Genomic DNA, 13,874 nt, shown 5'->3' with positions numbered 1-13,874 from the left:
TGCAGTTGTCTGCTGCAGCTGCAGGAATGGCGATGCACAGATAAGGAGGCAAATCGTCGGGGGAGATAACGAGACAGGAGAGCGGCTCCTGAGAAAAGCGGATGATGATTTTCACCGGAAAGCTACTTTAGTCTCACATTTCTTGACAGCAATAGCCTAGGAACAAGCGCTAAGGAATATTTGAAAAAGTGTGTTTAAGTGTGCTTTAATCAGTTTGGGTTTTAATAGGCTAATAAATGTGTTTGTGGGAAGGGTACAACTATAATTTCTTTTTTTTTTTTTTTTAATATAGTCTCTCGATATGATGGATTTTCACCTATTGCAAGTGGGTGGGGAACATATCCCCTGCGATAAACGCGCGCGCACACACACACACACACACACACTTCCTGTTCTGAAAAAGCCCGTGAACGGGCGTCGGGCCCTCTTACCAGTTGGCGTTGCTTGGGCGGCAGCGCGGGCGGCAGGAGCGGCTCGTGGACCGAGTCGGTGCTGCTGAACGAGTCGTTGAAGCCGTAGACTTCCTGGAAGCGCTTGTTGCGCTGCTCGTAGATGCTCTCGCTCTGCGGCATCTGGTAGAAGACGGACGGCTGTGGCTCCGAGTAGTCCTCCACAAACTGCATGTACTGCAGGACTGGACAAAGGAGACACTGCCGTTAACTTACCAACCACCTTCATGGAGTCTATTTCACACATAGATGCGGATCAAATGGCAACAAAATTCCCAAATGAAATGGAGACATTTAACAACGTCCAACGTTCCCCGAAAAATACTACTTTTTGTAGAATTCCCCCTATTTCAATGACAAATTCCTGTATTGAAATGTCCTAAATTTCCCTCAAATATGACTTTTCTTAATTGATTCCCATCACTTAACTTAAAAATGTCCAACATTCCAAAAATTCCTGCGTTTTTTTTAATAATTCCATGTTTTTGATGACAAAATTCCCAAATTAATGGAGAAATGTAACAAATTTCTATCATTTCTCTTTGAGCCCTTTCACTTATTGTCCATGTTAGCATTTTATTCCCAAGAAAAATCATGGAAGTACCTCTGAGAGCAAACTTGCTATCTAACAATGAATGGACATAATCCCCCTCCTACTGTAAAGTTCACCCGTACAATGAGAAATATGCATGGAATGACATCAATGTGCAGGAAGTGACGTAGAAGGCGTGTCCGGAAATGACCAAACCTTGCCCTCTGTTGCCCCCGCAGCTGCAGCCATTGTAGCACATCCTGGTATTCTCTTCCTGCTGAATATTTCCTTGACATAATCTACGCCTCAGTGACGCGGCGACAAAAATGCCCCCGGTTGCCCCTCCCAAATCCACCTCTACGACTCACGTGCTGCTCCCAATCCGGATCTAATCTCTTCTTTGCATTCTCAATTGGCAATGGGGGGGGGGGAAGTGATTTGATTTGATTTTGATGACGTCATTGAGATTTTTTTTCAGCACAGTCCAGCGACAATTTTTGAGCCAAAGACCGGTTTGACGTAAAGACATATTTTGACGAACAGACATAGGAACAAATAAAAACAAACAATTAAAAATGGAAATCACAATTACGCTGTATGTAGTTGTAGTAATTAGTGGGAGCCCTGAGCATGTTTTTCGCTTCAAACGCTGGGATGAATATTTTCATCTCAGGTTATCGCAGGGGTTACGTTCCAGAACCGCTTGGCGAGAGACAAAAATCAGCTAAGTAGCAACCATATACTGTATTTGTTTTATAATTTATATATATTGTAAAACTGTATGCATAATACTAATACAAAATATGCATGTGAGACACTGGTATTAGATTAGAGGGCAGCAAATCAGAGTATAAAGTTGGCTGTTTTTTTCTCAGGATAACGGCTGACTGCTGACTGGCTAACAGTTAGCCACTCTGCGTGTTGAGTGCCTCTGCTTTCAGTTGTGGCCGTGCGGTTAGTGTATGAATGTGCTTGTTATGTGTTTATTTGGTTACCGTTTCTTTAATAAAGCAATTGAAAGTGCACCAGGGGCTGTGTCTATCCTTCACCATCCGTGGAGGGATTACAATTTGTTCAAGCGAGCGGTGGTAGGCTTTATTAAATTAGCTAACAATGTTAACTTTGATGTGCAGTTGTGTCAGCCTATTCTGATTTTGCATTAGACGCCCTCTGTTTGCCGATATTCACCTATCGCGAGAGGATCTGGAACGCACTGTCCTTCATACTCACTGTGTCTGCTTTTCTTTTCTGGCAGCGGTGGCGGGCTGGCGGGCACGTCTGCGTTCTCTCCGCAAATGTACTGCGTGACGAACGCGCCGCCGTTCGTCTGCGGCATGGGCGAGATGGGCGTGAAAAGCGGGAAGGGAGGCGGCTCCTCCTCGGACAAGTTGTCGTACTGGGAGGGGTAGCGCTCGTACACCTTGGAGCCGCCGTCGGGGAAGGGCGGCGTCTGCGTGCTGCGCCGCTTCTTCTGGGGCAGCGCGGGCGGCGCGCTGATGCGTGACAGGGGGTTGGGGCGGCCGGGCTGCGGCGTCCAGTACTCGGGCGGTTGCTGGGGGGGAGGCGCGCTGAAGCGGGGGTGCGACGGATGCTGCCCGCGGACCGGCGAGGACGACTCGCTGTGAGACTCGGGCAGCGGGCTGAGGCAACCGCCAACCGGGATTGGGGGCAGGTTGTCCCCAACAGAAAGGTCCTGGTGGAGGAAGTCGTAGTCGGGGTCGTAGTTTTCGGTGTTGTCTAAAAAGACATACATTTAAATAAACAGAGTAATGACACAATTAAATAGAAAGTAAAGATGTTTTTGTCACACTTTTTGTTTCAATTCAATGGACTTTGTGCTGCTCATTGTGGTGTGCGCACCTTGGCCACATGGGGGCAATGTCATGCAGCACACATGTACAGTAACTCAAAATATTGGCTCAAAACCAAGCAAGCTTTTGTTTTAGGTATGTTTCAATAAATTGAAGTGTGTTTTCATACGATTATGCTTGCTTAAAGTGTGTACTGAAAAGGAAAAAAAGTGTCTCGGGCTCTTACCGAGCGTCTCGCAGCTGGTGTTCCGGGAACACTGACCGCTGTCCTGTTCCATGGAGGAAAGCTGCTCGTCCGACTTGCTGAGTTTGCCCATGCTACTGCTGGGGGACAGACGTGGGGAGTCACCCCCGTACGACTGGCTGCCCCCTGAGAAGCGCCGCTGGAGGAACTGCTGCTCGTAGTCATGCTGCTGCAACAGAAGACGGCTTGTTTATCACAAACCTGCGCCTTTCCGTAGTGGCTTATCGTGTGAATGCTGAAGAGCAAGAGTTAGTCTACATTTTCTTGATTTTACCGGTCACTTTCTCGACAGATTCAAACCGTCAAAATGTTCAGCTCGTTCAGAACATCCTATTTTTCACATTCCACAAAGGACCACTTTGAATGCCACCATTTCAACTTCAAAATGTTTAACATACCAAAAATACTACTTTTTGAAGAATTCCACATCCATGAGAAAGCTGCCAAATTAAAAGTGATTTATATTCACTTCAAAGTCATCATTTCTCAATCAATTAAAATCTTTTTTATTTCAAAACATAGGGTAAAAAAAAACAACTTTATTCGGGAAGAATTCTCCAATTTCCATCAGAAAATTCCCCAATTAAATGGAGAACTTTAACAAATTCAATATTTCTAAAACTAGTCAAAGCTTTTTCACTTCAAAATTTCCAACATTAAAAAAAAAAATCCTACTTTTAAAGAATTCCAGAATTTCCAAAAGAAAAAAAAGGGGGAAATTCAACAAATTCAATATTTCCCAACAAAGTCAAATCATTATTACTTCAAAATGTCCAACATTCTCCCAAAATAAATGTTTTTAAGAATGCCACATTTTCAAGTGATACCATTTCCAAATTATGGAAAACATTATAAAAAAAAAATTAAAAAAAAAAATTTAAAAAAAATGAACCCCAAACTCACCACTACGCAATCCAATAACATAATCCTTACTTGGGAAGAATTCCACAATATCCATGACGAAATTCCCAACTTAATGGGGAAATTAACAACCTTGAGCTCAAGTTCACATGCACTTTCTGAACAAAATTTGCACTTTCTAGTTTTGGGAAAATATATATATATTTCTGTCTCACACTGACCTGTCTGTGGACAGTGCAGGGCAAGCTGGATCCCCGGCTCATGGGGGCGACCACCGCCACGCGTGTCGGCGACGGGGCAGACTGCCGCTTCTTCGGCGGGAGGGCTGGCGGAGGGCTGTTGTCGATAAACAGAGGCAGCGGGGTAGAATAAATAAGGAGGACACTAAAACAACACCAAAGCTCATCTATCAAAAATGCACCAACAGAATACAGTGGAACCTCAATTTACCAACGCACCACACTGCTTTGTAAACCAAACTGCTCATTTCGGAAAAAAATTTTAAATACATATTGCTTCTGTTGTTGTACATTGTTTGCATGTGTTGCTGCTCCGTGTGTGTTAAGTAGCAGTTGTAATTTAGTAGTTGCCATAACACCCATGCTAATGCAAGAGAGTGAGAGAAGGTGCTTTAAAACCAATACTTTAAAAAGTGTCTTTCAGTAAGTTTAAATGTGTTTTAAGCGTGTGGGAGGGGTTAAACTACAATAACAAATATTTGCTATATTGTCTCTATATAGCAGATTGTCCTCTATTGAGGAAACATATGCCAGGCGATAAACCACAAAATAAAAACAAGGTAAACATAACATAACGTTCTGGGGCTAGCTAGATTTCCATTCATTTCAATGGGAAACATTGATTTGGTTAGCAAACATTTTGGTTGGTGAAATGAATGAAATCATTCACTGCCATTGACGTCTTTAGAAGTCAAATATCCATGTTAACTGGGAGGGCTGCCAGTGAATAAACGAGAACTGAGGTTCCACTGTACATCATCCCCATATGAGAGGACGCTCCCAGTTAGCGGCTAGCAGGTTCTCCTCTTCACAATGACATTCTTGCATGAGTTAGGTCAACACGGGGCAACGGGCAGAGCGCGATGTGCAATGGAGGCCAATGAGGACACTGCATTGGGTCAATCTCATACACACATGCATCTTTTGATTGGAAGACTTTCCAACACCAAAAAACAAGCAATGGGCGTATGAAACCATGCAGGACCATCCAGTCCGGAAGCTTTATGAGGGCTCGATGGGGTCGGGGTGGAGGGGGTCTCGGGTAAGATGTTATCATGGTCACATGTGATCCATTGGGCTAACATACTTCTCCTTGTGTGTGGGTTTCCTTTGGCCAGCGTCACAACTCAACTGTGCTCTGTGCCCAGAACCCAAAAGGGAGACAAAGGATGAAACAGTTTGAGACAGCACAGAGAGCAAGACAGGAAAGCAAAAGTGAGTGACAACACCCTGCCTTGAAAACTTCCATCCTCCTTTAAGTCAGTGATTGCCAACCACTGTGCCATGACAGATCATCAGTCCAGTTTCACTTAAATGGGCCAAAGATTCTCATTTATTTACTACAAATAATGTATGTTGTGTATTAAAAAACAATCATATAACTTTGCCTCACAACAGTCCATTTGGCTTAATGCTAACAAAAAATAGAACACGCCATTGACAGGCTAGCAAAACTAGCATCGATGTTGCAGTCGTATAACACTAAGCAACGGATATTTGAACACAAACTGGGCAGCAACACATGAAGACAGACAATATAACAATACTCATAGGCATAGATTCTTTATCCTCTGTAAAGACGATTATATTACCGCAGCTTTGTGTAGCAGTGTAGTATGTATGTCTTTAAGATACTGCCCCTAGGTGGACTAGGCGCACACACCAAAAGTAGCACAATTTACATATATTTTAATAGGGAAAGATGTTTTGAAATCAGAGTATGGTCGCATAACGAATTAAACGGGGAAGTCAAGGCACCACCGTCTATGCTTTTTGCAACATTTTTTTTTTTTGCGGTGTGCCGTGAGATTTTTCTAATGTAAAATTAACTATTTGCAAAAAAAAAAAAAAAAAAAAAAAAAGATCCGAGAGACGGGAGTACCACCCACAAAAGGAATACCTGAGCTCTGCCATCTTGGCTTCGGGAAGCGGGGGTTTCGGGGGGGCTACGTCCTCGTCGGTTACGCCCGAGGGGGCCTCGGAGGGAGCCGCTGCCGGAGCAGTCGTCTTCAGCACCTCCGACTCCCGCTCTATCGAGGCCACCTCTGAAGGAACGCTGCTGCTATACAGACAAGGAAAAAAAAAAAAAAAACAACAACAAAAACAGGTGTGTTAGATAACGGCTATATATTCAGAAATGGATGCAGAAATCAGCAAACATTCTTTAGATGAATACAGTAGACACTTCATTCATCCAGAAAGGAAAATTCACATATTTATATTATTGTTGACTTGCTTGGACAGACGGCTATAAAATTTGAAACAGGCAACGACAAAGCATAAGAGACTATCGCTGGGCGGTCAAACAATTTTTCGATTTTGGGTCGCACCCTTTTGCAACGCAGTCAATGTGAGGTACTTGGATACCTGTTGCAGAGTGGCCATCAAAGGGACAGACCAGGAGCTACTGTACATTAAGGATTTTTTTAATTTGTCCACCTACAGTTTAACCAGGCTACGTGTAACAATGCATTTTTGCTACTGTTTATTTAATATCAAATAGTAGCACGTCAATGGGCATTGACGCAAGAAATCATGATGAAAAAAAAGCATTTAATTCTTTATATTCTATTCAATTATGTTGCTACTGTATGTTTGTTTAAACTAAAATACTACAGCGTGCTATTTTTCTGATTTAAAAAAAAAAAAACACATTACAGTGGATCGCTGCTGTTCGCGGGGAATAGGGACCAGGCTGGACCGCGAAGAGCAATCCGGATAAGTGATGCCTTTTTATTTCAAATAAATGAATAGCTCAATAGATAAATATTTGCTTTTTTTAAAATTTTAAACCCCTCAAAAAGGTTCCACCATCACGCTAACATGCTCACCTCTCCGCCGTAGTTACGGGCGGCGTCGGTTTGTTGGGGCTGGTGGGCGACGGCTGCTCTTGTTTCTCGATGGTCAGCTTCACCAGCTCCTGTTGACCCAACGGCATCCATTTTTAAACACACTTTCTTCAACACACCCGGCGTGACACGTCTTACCTTCACGCCGTCCAGCACCGCTTTGATGACGTTGGTGACCGACGTCACGTTCTCCTTGTCGTCCAGGTCGATGCCGTCCAGCATCACCTGGTCGGCCCAGCGGATGAGGTTGGCGAGACTCTGGTACACGCGGTTGTGGCAGGAAGACAACGCTGAACTGTGGAGAGAGGGGGGGAGAACGAGGTTGCACGTGTGGAGAGAGAGAGAGGAAAAAAAGGGATTCAAAACAACACAACTGGCATCAACAAACACTCGATTTACTGTGTAGCCAACGACTTAAGGGCATTAAGGGCTCATTGTTCATGCCCAAGCTGTATTGCAGATTGTTAAGCAATCATTTATTTTTTATGGGTTCTTACAGAATACTGCACAGACAAGTCTGAATTTAAAGGTGCAAAGCACACTACACCGGTGTGTTTTGATAGGTTTAAGGGTGTTTTAATTAGTTTATATGTGTTAAAAGCATGGGGGATGGGTACAACTCTATATACTAAGTTTTGAAATGGTCTCTATATATCAGAGATTTTCACCTATTGCGGGTGGGTCCGGAAAATATCCCCCACTATATTAAAAATTTTCTGGACATTTTAGGCTTGCAAATTGTGGTGATACAAATACATCTACAATATGTTTAAAAGGTATGTTCTAATAAAGTTGTTGTTTTTTTTTTTTTTTATATGGTCTGTAAAATCGCAGAATTTTACATATTGCGGATGGGTCTGAAATGTAACTCCCGCGATGACAGGGGATCACTGTACTTGTTAAGACTGCTGCTTTTAGCAGGAGCAACAATGAGGTGTGGCAAAGGCCTGTTGTGACACGACGCCGCTGGTTCACAGCCACTTGGTGTCATGACACAAGTCGGCCTTAAGACGGGTGCGAAAAGACCACAAAAATATGGATATGCATCAGACTGGTGTAGAGACAGGCAGAAATGAGTCACACGGATAAATATTTAATATATGGAGTTATTTTGGCTTATTTAGTTTGTGAATGAGCAGCAGCCATGACGTTATTGGCTCGCCGAGTGCAGAGGGAGCTCGTCATAAGGTGTTGGACAACGCAAGCGCATTTCATCGACAAGTCGTTCTGGCTCCTCACAAAAGGTTAGGGTTATTAAAATGGACTATAAATTTTACAGCTAAACTTAATTTGACCTTTTCTATGGCATGCAGAGAGACTGGAAGAGTCACAGAAAGGCATAAGAGTAGTCCTTCCTTGGATTTACTTTTATGGCTCAAACAGCTGGTGTGAATTTGGCCATTGAGCTCCTTGTTAGAGAACAGTTATTTGTGCTAGAAGTACCGAAACAGTCAAGTTGGGCGTGCATTCAAACGTTTAGAGGTCAAATTAAGTTAACATGTAAAGGTTATAGTGCATTTTCAGATAATCCTGAAATTTCCCCCAAAATCCCAATATCACAAACAACTGCAGTTGATAACAAAAGTGTTGTACATAAATACAATCTAACATAAAACACTAATAATAATAATAATAATAATCCTTTTAAAATAAAAATATCATCTTTAAAAACACCAAACAAGTTGGCGACATCGAGACCAAACTGTCACAGTAGTTTTATGACGAAGGGCCCAGAGACAAAAGAATCACTTCCGAACAGCAGTCCAAACTACAGTGAGGTATTAAATGTTTTGTTAGAATCCTCCTGGAAAAAAGGAACTATTTTCTAAAGCAATAACTCTTGATGATAACACGTTCCAAAGTGACTGCGACATCTCGGTACACAAACTTCCAAGAGATTCAAATCAACATCATCAGTCTATCCGACATCTGACGAGTCCTAACGTGTCTGCTGTGCATTCTTGCCATCCAGCAAGGAACGAGCGGAGAGTAAAAAAAAAAATTAAATAAAAGGACTCGCCTGTGCTGTATGCGGGCCTCCCCCTGAACCAGAGGCAGGATGGCCTCCAGCACCTTGCTGGCCGAGCCGGGGAGCATCTCCAGCACCTTCTTCTCCACCACCATCTTGTCCACGATGGTCTTGAAGTAGCGAAGGGCGCTGACCACCTCCTTCTCGTGCTCCTCCAGTCGGTTCACCTTCTGGACGAGGGAAAAACAAACGTGCACACAGTGAGAATTTGCGTATTTATGTTACGGGCAGACAGTCATCCCCCGGCTATACGGCGGTTCTTCATTCGCACTCCCTCCTATAATCGCAGATTTTCAAGCGAGTGTTTATTTTATTACAGTTTAGCATAGAGAAAATATTCCTGTGAGTATTGCCATATACTCTGTAAGTGTTGCTATTCCATGTGTGTTCAAGTAGATGTTGTTTGAATGTTCAGAATTACCTTAAACTATTTTTTCTTACTTGTTTTTGTTTGTTTTTATTAATAGCGTGATGACAATTTTTTTAATTATCATCCCTATGATTGCTCTGTTTTTCATCATTTTTCTTTCAAATACGTACTGCCACCCCCATCACCTATCTACATCAGCACGCACCCACCGGCAACGTTCAAAGTTGAAAACTTTCCGAGGGTATTACGGTAAATGTATGGGAGTTAACCGGAATTTATGGGAGTAATAATAATAATCTGCGATACAGCTGAAGCGCGATATAGCAAGGAAACATCATACTCCAATACAATACAAAGAGGCTTAAGAATGAGCGGATAAGTCCATTTTAAGAAACAAAACCGCTTCCATTTGTTTCTTTACACCTGGGACTGGGAAGCTGTGGGAAGTAACAACACGCACAATGGACTATAGAAAGACAAAACATAGGACAGGAAAACAGGAAGAAAAGAAATTCACAAACAAACATATTGAGTAGGCAAAACGAATGCAATTCCCCATACAATACACGCACACTTGCCTTGTTAGCAGGCTTTTCAGTGCTCTTGGCCGCAGGCTCGGGCTGCAGTTGCTTGCCTTTCTTGGATGGCGTCCTCTTGATCTTGGGAGAATGGAACTTGTCCATCAGCTTCATGGTAAATGAGGACAGATGGGACCGCTGAGAGTCTACGGACAGAGGGTGAAAGTGGGGTAAGAGTGGGGGAGGGGGGGGGGGGGAATACTGCGGTCAGTCATGCTCAAGAGATTGAGGAAGAAACCAGATGGTGTCGTCTTTAAATCACCGCGAAATGAAAGGCCCGACACCCGTGCAGTTTTTAAATGCAAAAAAAAAAAACCAGCGTTTATGGCACACAAACTTTGTCTTGGCGGAAAAATCTGCTGGTTTCACGCGGTCTTCATGTGCCATAACGCCAGTGTCTAAGAACACACAAGAAAACGGCATCCTTTGAAAGAAAATGAGTCGCTCTTCTCCACTCTGTGAAGTAACATCAGGATGGAAACAAACTGATGTTAGCCATGCTAATTAGTCATTAGCAAGTTATCTGCCTCGGGAGCAAATCTACAACATTTAGATTTCATTTTACCAAAGATAGCATTGTGCCATGTATGTGCCATGATTAAAGGAGCGAGTCTTTTACACTATATGTTAGCATTAAGCTAGCAGACGAGTTATTTGACTCTTATTTGGAGAAGAGTGCGAGTGAGTGTTCTTCTTTTCGTTTTCTCAAAGTGATGTTATACGATAAGTGTTGCGAAGGAAAACTCCAAGAAGTGTATTGTACTACATTTAAATGTGTTTCAAGCGTGTCAGAGGGTTAAAAAAATGTTTTTTGTATGGTCTCGCTGTACAGTATGACAGATTTTCATGAATCGCGGGTGGGTCTGAACGTATCTTCCATTCCACTGTAATCCCACAACAAGTGGAACTTTATGTTGCAAAAGAAAACGCATCGAGTCGTGTTTTCACCTCTCCGGTTCAAGAGAGCAACGAGACAAAAAGTGCTCATCAGGGGGGGCGGGAGTGAGTGCGAGAACCTCAGAGTCACAGCGAAACAACGACCTGTCGCAGGCACAGGGGACGCGCGATCGTAGTTAAAGAGAGACTAGCATTGGTTTGGCCCGGATCGTGCGAGGATTTCGTCGAGCGCAAGTCTGCTCAAAGCTGCAGGGCGTGCTAGCCTCTACGTCTTGGCAGCACCTAGCGTGGACCAGATGCTTTGGATTGCAAATTAAATCTGTGAAAGCCACGTTTCCACCGAGCGCTACACTTCAGATACAGTTTGGAACGGTAAATCTCGATCTGGCAATAACAGTGCGGCATCATGGCGGCTTGACTCGCAAAGATCAGATCAGTTGTTGGTTGCGATATTATGATCATTACCACACCGGACAAGTTTAGACACCTCACACTCAAACAGAGTATGGTATACAGTATACACAGACGATGTGTCACGATGGTAAGAAAAGATGACACAGTTCATGGAGTTAATGACAAACGGCATGTCAATAAGCCAGTGACGTTCAATTCGAGCCATACGGTGAATCAACACCATAGTTTCATAGTTGTATATCTGTAAACAAATCATAAGTTTAACATCAAAAGCCCTTTCTCAGTCTTGTTTTATAGTTTGAGGTGTCATAAATGCCCCCAAAAATATTAGCATCAAAGTCACTGTGCTGCAAAAAGCTTGTTCTTGCAGCTTTTTTTTAAAAAAAATTGTTTTTAAAATCAGAAACTGTTGTTTTTTGTGAAATCAACCCATGTTCTACTGCTGATTACTTAAAAAAGAAAAAAAAAAAAAAACGGGAAAAGCTAGAAAAACGTTTTTCAGGTGAAAGAAAAAAGTCTACACTTTCTTTTAACAATATTCTTTGGGTCTTGAAAGTTAAATCAAAACGCTCTAAAACGGCTGCTAATATGGGGAGCTCTGCTTTGAAAACTCCTGGCAGCGAATGAGTTAAAAAGTCCATATTTTTTCATAACACTTGCAAACTGTACTGATTTGTATTGCTTGGCGGTAAGCTTTTGACATTAGTGGTATCGAGATCCTTCGCCAAGCTCCCTTCATACTGGACCCTTTTGTTCACTCAAAGTTTAAAGAGGCCCTGAAGGATCACGTTTTGCAGCTGGAAGGCAGCCCAGGCATGAGGTGCAGTGAGTGACATCAGCGCACTGAGTCACCGCCACGATCAATACAGCTGGCTGTCGTGCATCGACACTATTTCCACGTTTCTTCTGCTTGCCGCTCAAGGCTGCACTACTCGCGTAGGCTTCACGATGTCGACAAAGTTGCAGTCGAGTTGCCACCTCGTTCTTTTAGACCGCCCCCGTGCTCGCTCTGGAGTTTACAGGAAATCTATGACATCATCAAGCTAAGTACAGTGAACGCGTTTAACATATACAGTGGACCCCCCCGCGAGGCTGACCATGAATAGCAAAAATCCACAAATAACTCAAGCTCCTTTATAATTGCCATGAAAAAAATAATAATAATCCTGGGAAAAAAATGTGAATATGCGAACGTTTCTGAAAATAAACCCCCAAAAAAGGCTTGAACGCTAAATCGCGATATAGCGGTGGTCACGGTAACAAAAAGATGGTGGATGGAGAGTACGTGCTCTGTGGAAGTCATGTTAGCGCCTTTAGCATCTACACGTCAAGCGCCCTTCCTGGCTTGCTGCTGCCGTAGCGAGGCGGTGAGGTCATCGACTATAATTTGTCTCGCGCTGAATTTAAAGCGTCGTGCACCGAGCGCAGCGAGCGAAAGAAACCACAGTGTCAAAACACGCTTTTTTTTCTCTCCTGAATTTTATTTATATTCCGCTGAGCTGTCTCGGGTTCACAGCCCTGCTGAAATCTTTGTAGTCGCTGTTGTCATAGTGATACTTGAAAGGGTTTTTTTCACCACTTTGACAGAACACGCAACAATTGGAAACCGGAATAAACCAGATCGCGCGCACGTCATCGCTTATGAAGAACTGAACCGGGTTCCTGATTCTCACTACGCAAGTTATCACTTCTGCAATTACACTTTCTGTGAATAACACATGCAAGCATTTGTGAATTCAGTCCCGAGACTGTTATCTTTAGCAACTTAAAATTAATCAATCCGCCTTCATACTTTCTGACAACTTCAGATCTTCTGCTTTTACTCCTTTTTCACATGGTTAGATAATCCCAGTGACCCAAAATGCGTCACAAGCCACCACAAGATTGCCCTGCTCTCTTATTGGCCACATGAACAGGAAGAAGAGGTCTTGAGGTCTACTGAGAAACGGCGCTAATAAACACAACATGAAGGAAAACTGCCCTTTGTTGTTAACTTCACAAGTTTATGGACTATATAGGGCAGTGTTTCCCAACTTTTATTGAGCCAAGGCACGCATTTTCCAGTACAAAAACCACCACCACCAAACAAAAATGTCACCAAAAAAAAAATTATCTTGTCTCAATTTATTGACAAATGGACTTAGCCAGTGGGAAATTTGGGCCTTTTTAGTTGAACACAAAGCTATTATTGTGTTGTATGAATGGCAACTGGAGGATTGACAGGTTAATTCTACCTTCTGCCGTCAAGAGGAAGAGCATATAATTGTTCTTCCTGTCAGTACACGTAACTGGCAGAGATAGGGGAACAATGATACATTATTTGTAGTGCTGTATAGTGAACCCCCCATTTGTTGCGGGTGGGGGAGGGGGGTGGGTGTACATTGCATTCTGTCAGTTCAGCCGTCAGACCTACGTTGGGGAGCTTCTCTGCCTCTTCTTCTTACTCTTAATTACGCTGCATATGTCCCAGCAGACCTTAGTGCTGTGGCACAACATGGTACTACACGGAAAGCATACAAGTCTAAATTCTGACTTTAAAACGAAGGATGACGCGATCACCACCACTGTGCTTGGGAATCGCTGATTTATAGGCCTACTCGA

The 13,874-nt window shown here is 43.1% G+C and overlaps 1 protein-coding gene across 15 annotated transcripts in view; it reads right to left on the bottom strand.

Annotated features, from left to right (window-relative positions):
* Nucleotides 1-13,874, bottom strand: part of rapgef1b (Rap guanine nucleotide exchange factor (GEF) 1b) — a 60,509-nt gene that overhangs the window by 26,004 nt on the left and 20,631 nt on the right. For 7 of the 15 annotated variants that reach the window (XR_009792084.1, XR_009792086.1, XR_009792085.1 and 4 more), the window contains exons 2-11: nucleotides 9,963-10,108; nucleotides 9,006-9,184; nucleotides 7,124-7,280; nucleotides 6,968-7,056; nucleotides 6,037-6,198; nucleotides 5,224-5,274; nucleotides 4,119-4,233; nucleotides 3,019-3,205; nucleotides 2,212-2,718; nucleotides 432-634 (exon numbers count right to left, since the gene is read on the bottom strand). Coding sequence is in view for 12 of the 15 variants with exons in the window: in XM_061799500.1 (XP_061655484.1) it covers nucleotides 432-634; nucleotides 2,212-2,718; nucleotides 3,019-3,205; nucleotides 4,119-4,233; nucleotides 5,224-5,274; nucleotides 6,037-6,198; nucleotides 6,968-7,056; nucleotides 7,124-7,280; nucleotides 9,006-9,184; nucleotides 9,963-10,108 (1,796 nt within the window). In the remaining 3 variants the exon portion in view is untranslated. The remainder of the gene's footprint in view (nucleotides 1-431; nucleotides 635-2,211; nucleotides 2,719-3,018; nucleotides 3,206-4,118; nucleotides 4,234-5,223; nucleotides 5,275-6,036; nucleotides 6,199-6,967; nucleotides 7,057-7,123; nucleotides 7,281-9,005; nucleotides 9,185-9,962; nucleotides 10,109-13,874) is intronic. The other 8 variants (XM_061799503.1, XM_061799512.1, XM_061799506.1 and 5 more) reach the window with 6 other exon arrangements.

Source organism: Phyllopteryx taeniolatus, chromosome 15 (genome assembly GCF_024500385.1).
Source record: "Phyllopteryx taeniolatus isolate TA_2022b chromosome 15, UOR_Ptae_1.2, whole genome shotgun sequence".
NCBI lineage: Eukaryota > Metazoa > Chordata > Actinopteri > Syngnathiformes > Syngnathidae > Phyllopteryx > Phyllopteryx taeniolatus.
The sequence above is the reverse complement of the archived record's forward strand: the minus strand, read 5'-3'. Positions and strand labels throughout refer to the sequence as shown.